This window comes from Pseudoliparis swirei, chromosome 16, assembly GCF_029220125.1.
Source record: "Pseudoliparis swirei isolate HS2019 ecotype Mariana Trench chromosome 16, NWPU_hadal_v1, whole genome shotgun sequence".
Classification (NCBI taxonomy): Eukaryota; Metazoa; Chordata; class Actinopteri; order Perciformes; family Liparidae; genus Pseudoliparis; species Pseudoliparis swirei.
Window position 1 is genome coordinate 2,108,217 of NC_079403.1, and position 21,170 is coordinate 2,129,386.

At 41.6% G+C, this 21,170-nt stretch overlaps 1 protein-coding gene across 4 annotated transcripts; it reads left to right on the top strand.

The window, feature by feature from the left end:
• The first annotated feature begins 478 nt into the window (after positions 1-478).
• On the top strand, positions 479-20,697 carry irf9 (interferon regulatory factor 9). Of its 4 annotated transcripts, none has more exons than XM_056433428.1 (10): positions 479-582; positions 768-829; positions 3,405-3,527; positions 3,610-3,790; positions 13,461-13,612; positions 14,701-14,794; positions 16,863-16,922; positions 17,095-17,487; positions 18,313-18,434; positions 19,139-20,697. In XM_056433428.1, the coding sequence occupies exons 2-10, from the start codon at positions 773-775 to the stop codon at positions 19,289-19,291; spliced, it is 1,335 nt and encodes a 444-aa protein (XP_056289403.1). In that variant the 5' UTR covers positions 479-582; positions 768-772; the 3' UTR covers positions 19,292-20,697. The 4 variants fall into 4 exon arrangements, with proteins under 4 accessions (XP_056289403.1, XP_056289406.1, XP_056289405.1 ...); XM_056433431.1 differs by having other exon boundaries at positions 18,313-18,428; XM_056433430.1 differs by having other exon boundaries at positions 487-581; positions 754-829.
• The last annotated feature ends 473 nt before the right edge of the window (positions 20,698-21,170 follow it).

Below are 21,170 nucleotides of genomic sequence, written 5' to 3' on the forward strand. Positions count from 1 at the left end.
CTCTTGCCTGTCTTGAGAGCCCTGTAAGTGTATATATGTGATTAATCATGATTAATCCACAGAAACCTGTGATTAACCTGATAAAAAATTTTTGTCGTTTCACAGCCCTAATATAAATAATATATATGAATTTGCATGTATATATATTAATATTAATACATATATTTAAATATATATTAATTTTGTATATATATTTATACTTTTTCTACTACTTGATAATATTTATATTATATATACATAAAATATATATATTATATATTATAATATAAACATATATTTTATATCATATGTATATATATATAAAATATATACGTTGATATTTATATATAATATTAGTATTAGATATATAGTATATACATATTATATATGTTATATATTAATACGTATATATATTAAATATATATATATATATATATATATTCTGTGCTCCGTGTCGCCCCCTGGCGGCCTGCCGGCAGAGCGGTTCCCTAAAGTCACGTGACTTCTGGGAAAAGGAGCGCCTCTGAGCAGCGGGTCCGGACCGCAGAGCGCGAGACGGTTCAGTCCGGAGCGGCGCGAGCGAAACCAGCAACTTCCCCCCAGGTGAGGAGCCGCGGGCCACCGCGGGGCCACCTGTTGTTGTTTATTGTTTACTTGTTGACGAGCTGAAACCGAAACTGACCGCACGAGACGGAACGTCCGCGATGAGGAACCTTTAAAGTGATATCCTGAACTGTGACGCGCAGGTTGTTTACTGTTGTTGTTGTTGTTGTTGTTGTTTCCTAAAGGAGTCATGGCAGCGGGAAGAGTCAGGTCCACGCGCAAACTGCGCTCATGGATTGTTGAACAGGTGAGCGTGTGTGTGTGTGTGTGTGTGTGTGTGTGTGTGTGTGGGTGTGGGTGTGCGTGTGTGCACGCGTGGGCGAGATTCAGAGTGAGGGGAGGAAGGAGGAGAGATCCCTCGAGGTCTCTAGTGAACAACAGATCACTTCAAAGACCTGAAAGTACTCAGTAGAAGTACTAATACACTAATACGACACAGTACTAATATATATATTTAATATATGTATTAATATATTTATAATTTATTTAGATACATATATTTCTTTATATATATATATATATATTATTTTGTTGTTGTTTATAATATATATAAATAAATATCTTCTTAAAATATACATATTTTTAAATATGTAAATAAATGTATTCAATATATATATATAGAAATACATTGAATTAAAATGTGTATAAATATATATAAATAAATGTATTATATATATGGAAATAAATGCATTAGAAAAGAATATATATATGGAAATAAATGCATTTAAAATATATATACACTACCGTTCAAAAGTTTGGGATCACCCAGACAATTTCGTGTCTTCCATGAAAAATCACACTTTTATTTATCAAATGAATATAAAATATAGTCAAGACATTGACAAGGTTAGAAATAATGATTAATATTTGAAATATTAATTTTGTTCTACAAACTTCAAGCTCAAAGGAAGGCCAGTTGTATAGCTTATATCACCAGCATAACTGTTTTCAGCTGTGCTAACATAATTGCACGGGTTTTCTAATCAGACATTAGTCTTCGAAGGCGATTATCAAACACAATGTACCATTAGAACACTGGAGTGATAGTTGATGGAAATGGGCCTCTATACACCTATGGAGATATTTCATTAGAAACCAGAAGTTTCCACCTAGAATAGTCATTTACCACATTAACAATCTATAGAGTGTATTTCTGATTAATTTAATGTTATCTTTCTTGGAAAAACAGTGCTTTTCTTTGAAAAATAAAGTCATTTCTAAGTGATCCCAAACTTTTGAACGGTAGTGTATATGTACTTATAATATAGAAATAAATGCATTGTATATATATATAAATAAATGTATTTTATATATATATAAATGAATGTGTTTAAAATATTTATATAACATACAGGACTGTCTCAGAAAATTAGAATATTGTGATGAAGTTCTTTATTTTCTGTAATGCAATTAAAAAAACAAAAATGTCATGCATTCTGGATTCATTACAAATCAACTGAAATATTGCAAGCCTTTTATTCTGATTTATTGCTGATTATGGTTTACAGCTTAAGAAAACTCAAATATCCTATCTCTAAATATTAGAATATCATGAAAAAGTATACTAGTAGGGTATTAAACAAATCACTTGAATTGTCTAATTAACTCGAAACACCTGCAAGGGTTTCCTGAGCCTTGACAAACACTCAGCTGTTATAAATCTTTTTTTAAACTTGGTCTGAGGAAATATTAAAATTTTATGAGATAGGATTTTAGAGTTTTCTTAAGCTGTAAGCCATAATCAGCAATATTAAAAGAATAAAAGGCTTGCAATATTTCAGTTGATTTGTAATGAATCCAGAATGCATGACATTTTTGTTTTTTTAATTGCATTACAGAAAATAAAGAACTTTATCACAATATTCTAATTTTCTGAGACAGTCCTGTATATTAAAAAATATATATAAATGAAAGTATCTAAAGTGTATATATCAATAAAAGTATCTAAAGTATATATATATGAAAGTATTTAAAGTGTATCTATAACAGTATTCAAAGGTATATATAAATAAAAGTATCTACAGTGTATATATAAATAAAAGTATTTAAAGATGTATAAATAAAAGTATTTAAATGTATACAGGACTGTCTCAGAAAATTAGAATATTGTGATAAAGTTCTTTATTTTCTGTAATGCAATTAAAAAAACAAAAATGTCATGCATTCTGGATTCATTACAAATCAACTGAAATATTGCAAGCCTTTTATTCTTTTAATATTGCTGATTATGGCTTACAGCTTAAGAAAACTCTAAAATCCTATCTCATAAAATTTTAATATTTCCTCAGACCAAGTTAAAAAAAAGATTTATAACAGCTGAGTGTTTGTCAAGGCTCAGGAAACCCTTGCAGGTGTTTCGAGTTAATTAGACAATTCAAGTGATTTGTTTAATACCCTACTAGTATACTTTTTCATGATATTCTAATATTTAGAGATAGGATATTTGAGTTTTCTTAAGCTGTAAGCCATAATCAGCAATAAATCAGAATAAAAGGCTTGCAATATTTCAGTTGATTTGTAATGAATCCAGAATGCATGACATTTTTGTGTTTTTTTAATTGCATTACAGAAAATAAAGAACTTCATCACAATATTCTAATTTTCTGAGACAGTCCTGTATATATATATGAAAGTATTTAAAGGTATATATAACAGTATTTAAGTATATATAAATGCAAGTATTTAAAGGTATATATAGAAGTATTTAAAGGTATATATAACAGTATTTAAGTGTGTATATGAAAGTATTTAAGTGTGTATATGAAAGTATTTAAGTGTGTATATGAAAGTATTTAAGTGTGTATACCTGTGTCGTGGCTCAGGTGAGCAGTGGGCGGTACCCGGGCGTCGTCTGGGACGACGAGTCCCGAACGACGTTCCGTATCCCGTGGAAACACGCTGGGAAGCAGGACTTCAGGAAGGACGAGGACGCCGCCATCTTCAAGGTCCCCCAGTGCCGCTGAGCGATGGTCTGACCCCCCCCCCACCCCTGTGACCCCCGTGACCTCTGCCCCTCTCTCTCCTCAGGCGTGGGCCGAGTTCAAGGGCAAGCCGACCGGCGGCGGCCGGGGCAGCCCGGCGGCGTGGAAGACCCGCCTGCGCTGCGCGCTCAACAAGAGCCCCGAGTTCCGGGAGGAGGCGGCGCGCGCGCAGCCCGACCTCTCGGAGCCCTACAAGGTCTACCGGCTGGTGCCGGCCGGCGAGCAGGGTGAGCCGGGGCGGGGCTTCGGCGAGCAGGGGGCGGGGCCTCGGCACGTTGCGCAACTCCTCCACACGGCGGCTTCATACGAGCCACGGGGTCAAAGGTCGACGCGCGATGTCACGACTACGCTCCTGTTCTTAAACTTTAGGCGTTTTATGTTTCGTGTTTTTTCCGGTGGATCAAAACGAGACGTTTGAGGCTCTGAGAAAAAGTGGGATTTTACTGCTTCCTGAGGTTTTTAAAGACAAATTAAAATAACGAAGACCGGAAGTAAACTGACCTTCAGGGACTCATCTGGTCAACGTTTACTACAGAGTAGAAGTACTCTGAAGTACAAGTACCTCAGTGTAGAAGTACTCTGAAGTACAAGTACCTCAGAGTAGAAGTACTCTGAAGTAGGGCTGCAACAACAAATCGATAAAATCGATAAAAATCGATTATTACAATAGTTGGCAACGAATTTCATGATCGATTCGTTGTGTCGCGCGATTATTACGGCGCTCAATAAGTCACGGAGTATAAACAAAGTTGAGTTGAGCGCAGAGCGGCGCAGGAGAAACAAGAGCGGAGCGAGAGGAGAGAACGCTGCGTTGTGAGAGCCAATCAGCGCTAAGCTGCTCCTCTGTTGATGAATCTAATTGGCTGCTGCTGCTCACGTGGCGCTGGATGCGGAAGTCCTTCACGTAGTCGGAGACATTCACGGAGCTAAGTGCGCCTCCGGGTGACGTCATTACCCCAGACACCAGGGCGCTACATGTCACGACGTCTGTGGCATTTCCACAAGAGGATAACGTAGAAAACGTGGTTATTTATTCTGTGGCGGATAGCGGGAAATATTTTTCCACGGAGAAAGGCAACGGAGATAAGCCACGCCCCCACTCGCTGTGAGCGCTGCGCGTGCAGACAGCATTTAACGGAGCGGAGCAGCGCGTGCGCTCTGATCGCTCTGATCGCTCTTTTAATGAAGTATCGACACTAGAAATATGCTAAATCACATCGTGTTTAGCGTACGGGTACTTTGTTAGCATCGCTACACCGTGCAGCGGGACAGCAGCAGATGTAGCGGACTAACATTCAAGCTAACCTGAACCCCCAAACGATGTGGACATCTGAACGCTGATTGGCCGAGACGCAACACGTCCCATGATGTTTTATTGTGAAGAAGATCACCACTTCACACTTTTTCCGCGTCTCACTGTAATCTCAACGGCAGCGGGCCAGGTGAACAAAATAATAAATCGTAACGCGTCTCTGATATTGTTCAGGGGGCGGAGCCACATGGGGACCACTGCTCAGGAGAGGAGAGCTGTCAGTCTGTTTGTGACGGGTCATCACCATGGTGACCAGTGAACAGGTTCATCACATGGTGACCAGTGAACAGGTTCATCACCATGGTGACCAGTGGACAGGTTCATCCACATGCTGACCAGTGAACAGGTTCATCACCATGGTGACCAGTGAACAGGTTCATCACCATGGTGACCAGTGAACAGGTTCATCACCATGGTGACCAGTGAACAGGTTCATCACATGGTGACCAGTGAACAGGTTCATCCTCATGGTGACCAGTGAACAGGTTCATCACATGCTGACCAGTGAACAGGTTCATCACCATGCTGACCAGTGAACAGGTTCATCCTCATGGTGACCAGTGAACAGGTTCATCACCATGGTGACCAGTGAACAGGTTCATCACCATGGTGACCAGTGAACAGGTTCATCACCATGCTGACCAGTGAACAGGTTCATCACCATGGTGACCAGTGAACAGGTTCATCCTCATGGTGACCAGTGAACAGGTTCATCACCATGGTGACCAGTGAACAGGTTCATCACCATGGTGACCAGTGAACAGGTTCATCACCATGCTGACCAGTGAACAGGTTCATCCTCATGGTGACCAGTGAACAGGTTCATCCTCATGGTGACCAGTGAACAGGTTCATCACCATGGTGACCAGTGAACAGGTTCATCACCATGCTGACCAGTGAACAGGTTCATCACCATGGTGACCAGTGAACAGGTTCATCACCATGGTGACCAGTGGACAGGTTCATCACCATGGTGACCAGTGGACAGGTTCATCACCATGGTGACCAGTGAACAGGTTCATCACATGGTGACCAGTGGACAGGTTCATCACCATGCTGACCAGTGAACAGGTTCATCACCATGGTGACCAGTGAACAGGTTCATCACCATGGTGACCAGTGAACAGGTTCATCACATGCTGACCAGTGAACAGGTTAATCACCATGCTGACCAGTGAACAGGTTCATCACCATGGTGACCAGTGAACAGGTTCATCACCATGCTGACCAGTGAACAGGTTCATCACCATGGTGACCAGTGAACAGGTTCATCACCATGGTGACCAGTGAACAGGTTCATCACCATGCTGACCAGTGAACAGGTTCATCACCATGGTGACCAGTGAACAGGTTCATCACCATGACCAGTGAACAGGGTTCATCACCATGGTGACCAGTGAACAGGGTTCATCACCATGGTGACCAGTGGGTCTCCAGGATCTTTCCATGACTTTAAACCACATTTCCATGATTAAACATTTTGTGAAAACTCTGTCTATACGTGACAAAGTGAGAAGATGTAGTATTTAAACTAACAATGAGAATTCCAAAGCATACCGTATATATAACGTGTAAATTAACATTTGAATAAAACAAATTTGCATTACTTTTCCAAATATTTTGGGATTTTATTTTTTTCAATTACTTTTCTAGGCCTGCTAATAGTCATTTAATAATTCCATGACTTTTCCAGGTTTTCCATGACCGTACGAACCCTGTTTTGAATAAAGGGTTGAAAGTTAAAGTTTTTTTGTTTTTTTATCCGATGAATCGATTAATCAAAATAATCGTTAGTTGCAGCCCTACTCTGAAGTACAAGTACCACAGTGTAGAAGTACTTGAAGTATAAGTACCTGAGCAGTGGCGGTGCGTCCATAGAGGGCGCTAGGGCGCCGCCCCTCTTAAAATGTTGAGATGAAAAAAAAAAATGAAAAAAATATAATATATCCTGTCAAAAAACATGATATACCAAATCATTTAAATAGTAAATATACCGTGTTGACGCGCTAAATGTGTGTGGGAGACCGTCAGCCTGTCAACAACCACTTAAGTTAAATGTGACATAAATAATATATCGCCACTCATCATCATGGAGAGAAGCCCCTCCCCCTTTACGGGCGCCGGCCCAACGTGTGTGTGCGGCAGCGAGCAAACATTTCACGGTCGTTTCGGCAAGGACGGCTTCTCATTGGAGGATGAAACGTGAATTTGTTGATGTTGAGGACAGGATCCACCACCGGACGGCTCTGACTGAAAGAAACAGCGGAAGACTTTTACTTTGCATCTATAAGCATTTTATTCAGAAATCAGGATACAAGTAGACATCATGCATGGACCCCCTCCGCCGATACCTAGAGTATTCAGACCAGAGAGAGGCGCTGAGCAGAGGGCGCGGCGGTTTAAATAGTCATCAAGCATACCTGCAAACTTGTCACCTTTCGGTGAAATTCACCGTTTTGAACTCAGAATAGGTCGTCCACGTGAATCGTGGAGATCCGAAGAGTTTTTGTTTTGGGGGGGGGGGGGGGGGGGGTCACCTGGCCCGCTGCCGTTGAGATTGCAGTGAGACGCGGAGAAAAGTGTGAAGTGGTGCTCTTCACAATAGAACATCTTTGATGGGACGTGTCGAGTCTCGGCCAATCAGCGTTCAGATGTCCACAGCGTTTGGGAAGTTAGGTTAGCTTGAATGTTAGCCCGCTACATCTACTCCTGTCACGCTGCACGGTGTAGCGATGCTAACAAAGTACCCGTACGTTAAACACGATGTGATTTAGCATATTTTTAGTATCGATACTTCATTAAGAGAGCGATCAGAGCGCACGCGCTGCTCCGTGTCGAGCTGTCTGCGCACACTGCGCTGCGCAGCTCACAGCGAGAGAAGTGGCGCAGCTTTAGAGACTTCGGCTTAAAAAATACAAAGATGCCAGAAGGTAAATGTTTCAGTCTGTAAAGTTCTGTAACTCTCCAGCTGCTCATCCTGATGATCTGTGGATCATCTGGTCAGAGACTAACGGCCTCATAGTGTATCATCAATGCTATGATGGAACCATGTAGTTTCATTCATATCTGGCTGTATGAATACTCATATTACTGACATTTGTTAAGTGTTGAAAAAGTTGGTAAAAAGTGAACCATACAGATGTTTTATTTATTACTATTATAGATAAATATACCAGTCTCGTATTTATGGTACCATATTGTTTTTATTGTATTGAATTCTGGTATCGGGTATCATGATATTTATGGCAGGTATGTAATATGTATAGAAGTTATAATATGAGTATCGTGACAAACAGGTAGAGACAGAACAGATTCAGGGAAAAGTCCATGAGGACTGTTCCATCTAAAGGAAGTTGGTTCATGAATGACTTTAACCATATCATATATAACTAGAATGGGCACTCGGTAGAGCGCATACCTTCGCATATCACAAGATTGGGCATTGAATTATGAACATTTTGGCATTAGTTGCATGCCAATTGGACAAAAATGTGTCGTGCTATGGTAAAAAAAAGATTTTGACCTTTCCATGACCTTGACCTTTGACCCGATTGATCCCAAAATCTAATCAAATGGTCCCCGGATAATAACCAATCATCCCACCAAATTTCATGCGATTCAAGAACATTTTGACCTGTTCATGACCTTTGACCTTGACCTTTGACCCGATCGATCCCAAAATCTAGTCAACTGGTCCCCGGATAATAAACAATCATCCCACCAAATTTCATGCGATTCGGTTCAATACTTTTTGAGATTTGAGAATAACACGCATACAAATAAATAAATAAATACACGGCGATCAAAACATAACCTTCCGGCATTTTCAATGCGAAGGTAATGACAATATATATTTGTTATTACTATCATTATAGGGCTGAGTCAGAGCGGAGGACCTTTTGTTCTGAAACTGTTTATTATCATTGTTTAGATTTGTGGTCAGAACAATAAAATGACTAGTTGTGGTTCTAAAAGCTTTGAGGCTTCAAACAACGTGGATGTGGTGTGGTGAGAAAAGAAAGAAAGTCACCTGTCCTTCTCGGCCCGCCAATGAGAGCATATGTTGTGAAAAAGTGTGGGAAGAGAAAGATGGAATTCACTTGTAGCTTCCTTTGAAGCTTCTTCCACTGAGCTCGGGAGTTTTCTAAGATAGTCTTATCTCTTCCGAAGTGGGATGCGCTGCGTCCAGAAGGTCGTTCATCAAAAGGGGCCTCTTCACGTGTGTGTGGGTCAGAGAGAAAGCATGTGTGTGTGTGTGTGTGTGTGTGTGAATCCGGATATTAATGGCCCTAGCTTGGACCGTTCCTTATCTCATCTGCGCTCAGTAAATGTCTCTGTTGCCTTCTCCTGCTCTGAGAGTATATAGAGCTTCTTTGTTCTAGTCATCTTCATCTTCTCGGATGAGCGTGGTGCATAACGTTTCTTTCGTGTGTCACTCTTATCTTCTTTGATCAGTCAGGCTGAATGCCCTGCTGAAGCTTCTAACTTCCCACAGTGATTTTCCACTTCACACATAACATTTATGCACAACACTAGGCTATGCTAAGCTGTAATATATATTATTTACAAATCTTGGGGCGCAAACATTTGCGCCCTGGCCAATGACATCGTTTCATATTTCACGTGACTGGACTATTCGGCCAATCAGAGACCGGTATCGTTCCCTCAGCCAGAGAGCTCCACGGAGCTACGGGAGCAGGTAGCTAACGGAGCTGTTAGCTGGAGCTCAGTGAGTAATGCGCTGTTTAGTTTCCCTGTCTGTTGTTCCAAAGTCCTGGGACTGAAACTCTCTGGACTACAACGGGGGAGGGATCTAAAGAGATGCAGACAAGTGTAAAGCACGAATCTTGCCGCAGCATCTAGCTAACAGCATGAAGCTAACGAGCTAACAGCATGAAGCTAACTCGCTAACAGCATGAAGCTAACTCGCTAACAGCATGAAGCTAACCCTGTTTGCAGAGCAGCAGAAGGAGACCGAACTGGTATCGAAACACAACGAAGAAGTTCTGAAACAGACACATTCCCTCCAGAATAATGGAGGCTGGTTACAGACATGATGACTTTAACCAGAGAGTTATGGAGAAGTTTGACCACTTTAAAGAGAGGAGCTACTTGTCTTTACAGTAGTGGGTCTGCTCTGTCACCCAATGTAACATGTGATCTCTTTCTGACTCTATTCTGCTCTGAACCTCTTTCATGTGAGGGTGAAACTCTTTTATTCTGTAAACCTCTGAAACCCAACCCCATGTTCCTTAAAGCTGCTCTGAACCTCTCATGCCCAAAGTCACAGTGTGTTGATAGTTGTTGTTGGACAGTGTTGAGCACGCTGTGTTCTTTAAATAAAGCTTTGTTTTTTACAATATTCTACTCAAAACCTCTTTTCTTCTCATTGTTGAGTGATATTTAAACTGCCCCCCCCCCCCCCAAATGTCACCAGCCGCCACTGGACCTTAGTGTAGAAGTACTCTGAAGTATAAGATAGATAGATAGATAGATATATACTTTATTAATCCCCAAGGGGAAATTTGTCGAGTCAGTAGCAGCAACACAAGAATAAAAAAACAAAACACAAAATATAAGAAGGGTTAGGGTGATCTGGCAAGAGGTGAACTGTTGTAGAGCCTCATAGCCGTCGGCAGGAATGTTCTCCTGTATCTCTCCTTGTGGCAGCGGAGCGTGAGGAGACGTCTGGAGAAAGTACTCCTCTGTCCCTGTAGGAGGTGGTGGAGAGGGTGGTCCGGGTTGTCCAATATGGACACCAGTTTCTTCAACGACCTCCTCTCCACCACCTGTTCCAGGTGCTCCAGCTGGCAGCCGATGATGGAGCCAGCCTTCCTAACCAGTTTGTTAAGGCGGCTGGTGTCACGGCTCGATGCTGCTCCCCAGCAGACAATGGCAAAGTGCAGCACACTGGCGACAACCGACTGGTAGAATAACTCCAGCATCTTGCTGCACGTTGAAGGATCGAAGCTTTCTCAGGAAAAAGGCGACTCATCCCCTTCTTGTACACAGCGTTGATGTTGGCCTTCCAGTTCAGTCGGCTGTCGATGGAGACGCCCAGGTACTTGTACTCCTCCACCATGTCCACGTCCACTCCCAGGACACTCAGAGGTGTAGGAGCTGTCGCCTTCCTCCTGAAGTCCACCACCATCTCTCTGGTCTTGGCCACGTTCAGCGCAGGTGGTTCTCATCGGCCCACTTTACAAAGTCACTCACCACTGCCCTGTACTCCTCCTCCCGTCCATCCCTAATACACCCGACCACTGCAGAATCATCAGAGTACTTCTGCAGATGGCATGACTCCGTGTTGTACTGGAAGTCACTGGTGTACAGGGTGAAGAGGAAGGAGACAGAACAGTTCCTGTGGGGCTCCAACATCACTGACCACCGTTCCAGACAGCACGGCCCATTCTGACAAACTGTGGTCTGCCTGTGAGGTAGTCAGTGATCCAGGAGATGGTGGAGCGTCCACACGGCCACCGCAGCTTCTCACTCAGCAGCAGTGGCTGGATGGTGTTAAATGCACTGGAGAAGTCAAAGAAAGTGACTCTCACAGAGACATCGGTTCCATCCAGGTGCGACTGAGCTCGTTGCAGCAGGTAGATGATGGCGTCGTCCACTCCCACATGAGGCTGGTAAGCAAATTGCAGAGGGTCCAACGATGATTTCACCTGCGGCGGAGGTGGGCCAAGACCAGCCTCTCCAGCACCTTCATCACATGGGAGGTGAGGCGACGGTCGGTAGTCGTTGAGGCCAGATGGTGCTGACTTCTTTGGGACAGGGACCAGGCACGGCGTCTTCCACAGCACGGGACTTCCCCAGCCTCAGGCTGAGGTTGAAGAGGCGCTGCAGGACACCAGACAGCTGGGTGGCGCAGGTCTTTAGGACCCTGGGGCTGATGCCATCAGGACCTTCAGCTCTGCGCTGGTGTAGTTTCTCCAGCTGTCTTCTCACCTGGTCAGTCGTCACAGAGAGGGGAGGTGGAGGAGCCCATTGTTATTGAGGGCTCGGTGGATGTGCAGCTCAGCAGGGGGGACAGAGGGGGAGGAGGTGTTTGGGAGGTGTGATGTGTGGAGGAGACGGGGGAGGGCTGTGAACTGAACCTATTGAAAAAAAACAATAAGTACCTTAGTGTGGAAGTACTCTGAAGTATAAGTACCTTAGTGTAGAAGTACTCTGAAGTATAAGTACCTTAGTGTAGAAGTACTCTGAAGTATAAGTACCTTAGTGTAGAAGTACTCTGAAGTATAAGGACCTTAGTGTAGAAGTACTCTGAAGTATAAGTACCTTAGTGTAGAAGTACTCTGAAGTATAAGTACCTTAGTGTAGAAGTACTCTGAAGTATAAGGACCTTAGTGTAGAAATACTCTGAAGTATAAGGACCTTAGTGTAGAAGTACTCTGAGTATAAGTACCTTAGTGTAGAAGTACTCTGAGTATAAGTACCTTAGTGTAGAAGTACTCTGAAGTATAAGTACCTTAGTGTAGAACTACTCTGAGTATAAGGACCTTAGTGTGAAGTACTCTGAGTATAAGTACCTTGGTGTGGAAGTACTCTGAGTATAAGTACCTTAGTGTAGAAGTACTCTGAGTATAAGTACCTTAGTGTGGAAGTACTCTGAGTATAAGTACCTTAGTGTAGAAGTACTCTGAGTATAAGTATCTTAGTGTAGAAGTACTCTGAGTATAAGTACCTTAGTGTGGAAGTACTCTGAGTATAAGTACCTTAGTGTAGAAGTACTCTGAGTATAAGTACCTTAGTGTGGAAGTACTCTGAGTATAAGTACCTTAGTGAAGTACTCTGAGTATAAGTACCTTAGTGTAGAAGCTCTGAGTATAAGCACCTTAGTGTGAGTACCTGAGTATAAGTACCTTAGTGTGAAGTACTCTGAGTATAAGTACCTTAGTGTGAAGTACTCTGAGTATAAGTACCTTAGTGTAGAAGCACTCTGAGTATAAGTACCTTAGTGTGAAGTACTCTGAGTATAAGTACCTTAGTGTGAAGTACTCTGAGTATAAGGACCTTAGTGTAGAAGTACTCTGAGTATAAGTACCTTAGTGTAGAAGTACTCTGAAGTATAAGTACCTTAGTGTAGAAGTACTCTGAAGTATAAGGACCTTAGTGTAGAAGTACTCTGAAGTATAAGTACCTTAGTGTGGAAGTACTCTGAAGTATAAGTACCTTAGTGTAGAAGTACTCTGAAGTATAAGTACCTTAGTGTGGAAGTACTCTGAAGTATAAGTACCTTAGTGTGGAAGTACTCTGAAGTATAAGTACCTTAGTGTAGAAGTACTTTTTACAAGCCTTTGAGTAAAATAAAGGTTCCTGTCGTCTGAATTATTGACGGGAAATAGAATAATTTAACAAAATTAAACGACTTTATAGAAATAGAAAGAAATCAAGAATATTTATTAATATTCATTTAATTCATTTACATTTTAATTGTTTTAATATCCTCTGATGATGTCACTGTTCAGGTGTTGCGTAACATTCGCTGACGTGTGTGTGTTGTGTGTGTGTGTGTAGTGTGTGTGTATGTGGTATGTGTGTGTGTGTTGTGGTTTATTAAATATTGCTCTCTTCAGGCGCGGTGGTTCCTGAGAAGAAGCCCAGAGTGAAGGCCGCCAATAGGAGGAAGACGAGGAAGAGGAGGAGGAGGAGCAGCAGCAGCCAATCAGAGAGCAGCGAGGTGGACACGCCCAAGCAGATCAAGATGGAGGAGGTCGTCTCCCAGTCGGTGAGTTCGGTTCTTATGATTCACATTCAGAACCAACTCAGATGAAATTTAAATTATTAAATAAAGTCCCCTGAGATAAATAAACAGATAAAAGTCCTCTTAAATAAATAAATGTGGAATTATTAAGTTAAATAAATGTACTTATTTAATAAAAGAATAAATAAATAATTACACGTAGAATTATTAAATAAAAGTCCCCTGAAATAAATGAATGAATGTACTTATTAAATAAAAGAATACATTCATTATTACACCTGGTATAATTAAATAAAAGTTCCCTGAAATAATAATAAAATAAACGTAGAATTATTAAGTTAAAGTCCCTGTATATATATAAATAAATGTAGACGTATTAAATAATATAATTAATCAATGTAGACGTATTAAATAATATAATAAATAAATGTAGACGTATTAAATAATATAATAAATAAATGTAGACTTATTAAATAATATAATAAATAATGTAGACTTATTAAATACTATAATAAATAATGTATACTTATTAAATAATATAATTAATAAATATAGACATATTATATAATAAATAAATGTATACGTATTAAATAATATACATGAATAAATGGAGATGTATTAAATTATATAATAAATCAATGTAGACTTATTAAATAATATAATAAATAAATGTAGACTTATTAAATAATATAATAAGTAATGTAGACTTATTCAATAATATTATAAATAATGTAGACGTATTAAATAAAAGAATAAATATATGTAGACGTATTAAATAAAAGAATAAATAATGTAGACTTATTAAATATAATAAATAAATGTACTTATTAAATAATATAATAAATAATGTAGACTTATTAAATAATATAATAAATAATGTAGACTTATTAAATGAAAGAATAAATAAATGACATTAAATAAAAGTCCCCTGAGCTCAAATAAATAATAATAATAATAATACATTCGTTGCCTCATTTATTTGTTTCAGAATCTATTTCTCACTCATTTATGTATTTTATAAAGATCGTGTTTTAAACGTGTATAAGTCAGAGACAGGACCTGGTAGTGTTGTTGTTGTTGTTGTTGTTGTTGAGAACCTTTAAACCCCACAGGGTTCTGCAGAGGTTCTGCGGTGGAGCGGCGTGCAGACGGAGGAACCCGCCCCCCCCCTCCCCCTCCCCCCCCTCCTCGCCATGCACAGAGACGGTGAGTTGGACCACAAGTCTGAAACTCTCCAAGCTTTGTATCGCCACGACAACCAGTAACCAATCAGAGTGAAGCTGGTTCCACGTGTGTGAAGTACTCACGTTGTACTAATACCTGTAGCCACGTTGTACTAACACCTGTAGCCACGTTGTACTAACACCTGCAGCCACGTTGTACTAATACCTGCAGCCACGTTGTACTAATACCTGCAGCCACGTTGTACTAATACCTGTAGCCACGTTGTACTAATACCTGCAGCCACGTTGTACTAATACCTGCAGCCACGTTGTACTAACACCTGCAGCCACGTTGTACTAACACCTGTAGCCACGTTGTACTAACACCTGCAGCCACGTTGTACTAATACCTGCAGCCACGTTGTACTAATACCTGTAGCCACGTTGTACTAATACCTGCAGCCACGTTGTACTAATACCTGTAGCCACGTTGTACTAATACCTGTAGCCACGTTGTACTAATACCTGCAGCCACGTTGTACTAATACCTGCAGCCACGTTGTACTAATACCTGTAGCCACGTTGTACTAATACCTGCAGCCACGTTGTACTAATACCTGCAGCCACGTTGTACTAACACCTGCAGCCACGTTGTACTAACACCTGTAGCCACGTTGTACTAATACCTGCAGCCACTAACACCTGCAGCCACGTTGTACTAATACCTGCAGCCACGTTGTACTAATACCTGCAGCCACGTTGTACTAATACCTGCAGCCACGTTGTACTAATACCTGTAGCCACGTTGTACTAATACCTGTAGCCACGTTGTACTAATACCTGTAGCCACGTTGTACTAACACCTGCAGCCACGTTGTACTAACACCTGTAGCCACGTTGTACTAATACCTGTAGCCACATTGTACTAACACCTGTAGCCACGTTGTACTAACACCTGCAGCCACGTTGTACTAACACCTGTAGCCACGTTGTACTAACACCTGTAGCCACGTTGTACTAACACCTGTAGCCACGTTGTACTAATACCTGTAGCCACGTTGTACTAACACCTGTAGCCACATTGTACTAATACCTGTAGCCACGTTGTACTAACACCTGCAGCCACGTTGTACTAACACCTGTAGCCACGTTGTACTAATACCTGCAGCCACGTTGTACTAACACCTGTAGCCACGTTGTACTAACACCTGCAGCCACGTTGTACTAACACCTGCAGCCACGTTGTACTAACACCTGTAGCCACGTTGTACTAATACCTGTAGCCACGTTGTACTAATACCTGTAGCCACGTTGTACTAACACCTGCAGCCACGTTGTACTAACACCTGCAGCCACGTTGTACTAACACCTGTAGCCACGTTGTACTAATACCTGTAGCCACGTTGTACTAATACCTGTAGCCACGTTGTACTAATACCTGTAGCCACATTGTACTAATACCTGCAGCCACGTTGTACTAATACCTGTAGCCACATTGTACTAATACCTGTAGCCACGTTGTACTAATACCTGTAGCCACGTTGTACTAATACCTGTAGCCACGTTGTACTAACACCTGCAGCCACGTTGTACTAACACCTGCAGCCACGTTGTACTAACACCTGTAGCCACGTTGTACTAATACCTGTAGCCACGTTGTACTAACACCTGCAGCCACGTTGTACTAACACCTGTAGCCACGTTGTACTAACACCTGTAGCCACGTTGTACTAATACCTGTAGCCACGTTGTACTAATACCTGCAGCCACGTTGTACTAATACCTGCAGCCACGTTGTACTAATACCTGTAGCCACGTTGTACTAACACCTGTAGCCACGTTGTACTAATACCTGCAGCCACGTTGTACTAACACCTGTAGCCACGTTGTACTAATACCTGTAGCCACGTTGTACTAATACCTGTAGCCACGTTGTACTAACACCTGCAGCCACGTTGTACTAATACCTGCAGCCACGTTGTACTAACACCTGCAGCCACGTTGTACTAACACCTGCAGCCACGTTGTACTAATACCTCTCTCAAGAATAATGAAGTTATATATTATTATTATGACTCCATATGACGAGGCGTCCGCTCCTCTGTCCTCAGGGCTCGATGAGTTCCGGCTGGACGTTCGCATCGAGGAGATCTTCGAGGCTCCGGCTGAAGGTTAGAAACGGAACCCCGCTCTTATCTTTCTGGTCCCTTCAAAATAAAAGACCCTCTTTAGAAACATAGTAATAAAAAAACATGCACTTTGAACCTGACATGCACGTTGCACCAAATGTTGACCTTTTATTTTGAAAGGTCTCTTGACCCCCATGTGTGTGTGTGTCTCCAGTCCAGGACTCCTTCGACGTGGCGGTCTATTATTTAGGCCGCGAGGTTCTCCGGCGTCAGATCCAGAGCCACGACGTCCGGATCGCGTTCCCGCCGCCCTCCCCGGCTCCGCCCACGCCGGCCGTCCTCAAGGGGCGGTTCCCTCGCGTGGCGCTGCCGGAGCCGCCGCCCTCGCTGCCGGCCGGCCCGGAGAGCCAGGCGCTGCTCACGCTGCTGCCCTTCATGGAGAAAGGCGTGGTGCTGACCGCCATGCGGCACGGCGTGTACGGCAAGCGCTTCTGCCAGGGCCGGGTCTTCTGGACCGGGCCGCACGGCGCCGCGGGCGGCGGGCCGCACAAGATGGAGCGCAACAAGGAGCCGGAGATGCTCTTCAGCAAAGACGCCTTCAGGCAGCGTGAGGACGTCCTCCTGGAGAGGGCTTTTATTTTGAAAGTCTGAGTTTACTATTTATTTAACATTTAATTTTAACACAAATTTCTCCTGCAAACTGAAACTGAATGTATTATTATTTATATATTGTATATATTGTTTCTTTTATATACAGGACTGTCTCAGAAAATTAGAATATTGTGATAAAGTTCTTTATTTTCTGTAATGCAATTAAAAAAACAAAAATGTCATGCATTCTGGATTCATTACAAATCAACTGAAATATTGCAAGCCTTTTATTCTTTTAATATTGCTGATTATGGCTTACAGCTTAAGAAAACTCTAAAATCCTATCTCATAAAATTTTAATATTTCCTCAGACCAAGTAAAAAAAAGATTTATAACAGCTGAGTGTTTGTCAAGGCTCAGGAAACCCTTGCAGGTGTTTCGAGTTAATTAGACAATTCAAGTGATTTGTTTAATACCCTACTAGTATACTTTTTCATGATATTCTAATATTTAGAGATAGGATATTTGAGTTTTCTTAAGCTGTAAGCCATAATCAGCAATATTAAAAGAATAAAAGGCTTGCAATATTTCAGTTGATTTGTAATGAATCCAGAATGCATGACATTTTTGTTTTTTTAATTGCATTACAGAAAATAAAGAACTTCATCACAATATTCTAATTTTCTGAGACAGTCCTGTATTGTATATATTTTAATCCGGTGATTCTGGGAAACTACAAAAGGAGAATCAGGAATTTAATCATTAATAATATTGATAAGCAGAATGTTGTCTGACCTCAGTGAAGTGAATGATGTACTGAACTCGTTGTTGTTGTCTTCAGAGCTGGACCTGTACCGTCTCCATGGCGGCGAGCCTCCGGCGTGCAGCATCACGTTGTGTTTTGGAGAAGAACTCAACGCGGCCGACGACCCGACCAACAAACTGATCATAGTTCAGGTAAATGTACGTGTACTCCACACTGAGTATTAGTAATATTATTAATAATATTATTACTGTTAGCAGCTAAAATCAAATACCATCAGAATAATTAATGAGACGCTATATTTAAACTAAAATTCTACTTTCGTAGATTCAAGTTGTGAAACTACATTTATTATTGTGAATAGATATTTAACTGTCTAATACTTTAGGTAACTATTAATGAATTGTTAATTAATCTATACTCAACCACTATTATGAATTAATTATGAATTTCTTAAAAATATTGTTAATCATTACCAACTTAAAACTATTTGGAAATACCTAAAACTATTATACATAAAACTACTATTAAATACATACAACTATTATTAGATACATAAAACTATTATTAAATACATAAAACTATTATTAAATACATAAAACTAATATTAAATACTTTACATGTTTGTTGTCAATCATAAATTACTCAAACTATTGTTAACTAAACTAAACTTACTTAAATTATTATTTACTCTAAAAAAATTATAATTATTACTTTCACTTTTATTTAATTATTTAAAAACTTTTGTAAATGTTCTTAAAATTTATTTTAATTTCAAGGAAAAGTTTGGATGTAAAATATCAAATTAGTTGAAATATTTTATTTTAAGAATATTATCAAATGAAAGCGACACCGGAACTAAAGTTTGAGCCAGTAAACAACAAGCTGCTGCCTCTCCCCTCAGATCGTGTTCCCGTGGGCGGAGCAACAGCTGCTCGGCGTCCAATCGCTGCTCGACTCCTTCAACGTCCTCCAATCGCTGGCCAGCGAGTCGCCGCTGCGGGAAATCACCCTGAACCTGGTCGCCGTGCCGATGGACTCGGAGACCGCCTCCTGAGGGCCTTTCAAAATAAGAGACAACCCGTTCTTTCAAAGTAAGAGCATACGGGGCCGAGCCATACGTCGACATATCTATCCCCTTAAAGGCATCATCATCATCTCTTATTTTGTTATAAGATTTCAAAATAAGAGCTTTTGGTAATGTTCTCCTTGTTATCGCCGGCCCCGACAGCTCCACAGAACTTTTGCACTTATGAAAAACATTTTGTGTGAAGCCGGAGCCTGACGAGTCGACACTGAGGAGCGCCCGCCGCTCTGATCAGGCATCCATCTTTATGTCACATTTTAGATCTTAAAAGGGTTTTTTGGAAGTGAAAAAACGTAGAAATTGAAGAACTTTTTTTAAACGTACATTTCACAGACCGACGATCCTCCGGTCGTCGTCTCGTGGACTTTTCGTTCTTTTCCCAGAAATGTTCATGTGAACTCGGCCCTGGTTCCCAACATGTGGGTGGAGACCCTCAAAGGGCCGCGGGGGTCAAGAAGAAGAGACGCTCAACATGGAGCTTTTATTCTTGTGAAGTACTGGATAGTTTTAGGATTCGTGTATTCAGGTTAAGAAGGTCAGAAACCATGAGCAGGACATCGTTTATACGACTGCACATTCTATAAATATCAACCTCGCCCTTTGGCTTTAACGCTTTAACTCGTTAATTCATGTTACATGAACTAAACTCGGCTCAGTAGAACTTAACGTCACGTTTCTTTGACTCCTCGTTCGTTCTTCACGTGACGAACATTTTAAAGAATCTAACCTTCACTCTGCATTTTATTAAGCAAGAGGATTTTGGAGTTTAGTGTTTACAGTTTACCAAATTCTGACTTTAAAAAACATGCATTTGCTGTTGTTACGGAAGAGTAAACAAACAATGAGTCAACAACAACAGTCCAGTGCTGAAGTCCTGCAGTAACGGCCCGCTGGTCTTCAGGGTGTAGAACACATATTCTATAGGATGATGTTATAGCAGCAGACGGCCACCGGGGGCGCTACAGTTCACAAACACCATGTCCTTCATGTTATTAACCATTTATTAATCATTCACTATTTACAGATCCTATAACGCTAAACGGAGGCGTCAGTAAACACTTCATTAATAACTTCCCCCCGAGACGCAGCAGGAACAGGAAACATTTGGGGCTTCAACTAATTACGTTTTTACTTTCTCGTATTGTGCGGTGTTTCTGTTATGTTGTCCACCTGCAGCGTGAGACGTCGGGTTAATAAGATATAACAAAGACTAAAGGGATCAAAGCATTCAAATAAGTATCACCGTGTTTTAAGGTCACGTTTCCTTTAAATCAGGGGGGGGGGGGCTGAGGGGGGCGGGGCTACATGCTGTAAATATGTTATTTATACTCTGTTATTAAAAATAAGAAATAAAAAGGTGTGTGTTGTGTAAAGCGCATGTTAGGGGGGCTACTTCCTCTTCCTGGTCTACACTTTGGGGGGCTACTTCCTCTTCCTGGTCTACATGTTGGGGGGCTACTTCCTCTTCCTGGTCTACACGTTAGGGGGCTGCTTCCTCTTCCTGGTCTACACATTGGGGGGCTGCTTCCTCTTCCTGGTCTACACGTTGGGGGGCTGCTTCCTCTTCCTGGTCTACACATTGGGGGGCTGCTTCCTCTTCCTGGTCTACACGTTGGGGGGCTGCTTCCTCTTCCTGGTCTACACGTTGGGGGGCTGCTTCCTCTTCCTGGTCTACACGTTGGGAGGCTGCTTCCTCTTCCTGGTCTACACGTTGGGGGGCTGCTTCCTCTTCCTGGTCTACACGTTGGGGGGCTGCTTCCTCTTCCTGGTCTACACGTTGGGGGGCTGCTTCCTCTTCCTGGTCTACACGTTGGGGGGCTGCTTCCTCTTCCTGGTCTACACGTTGGGG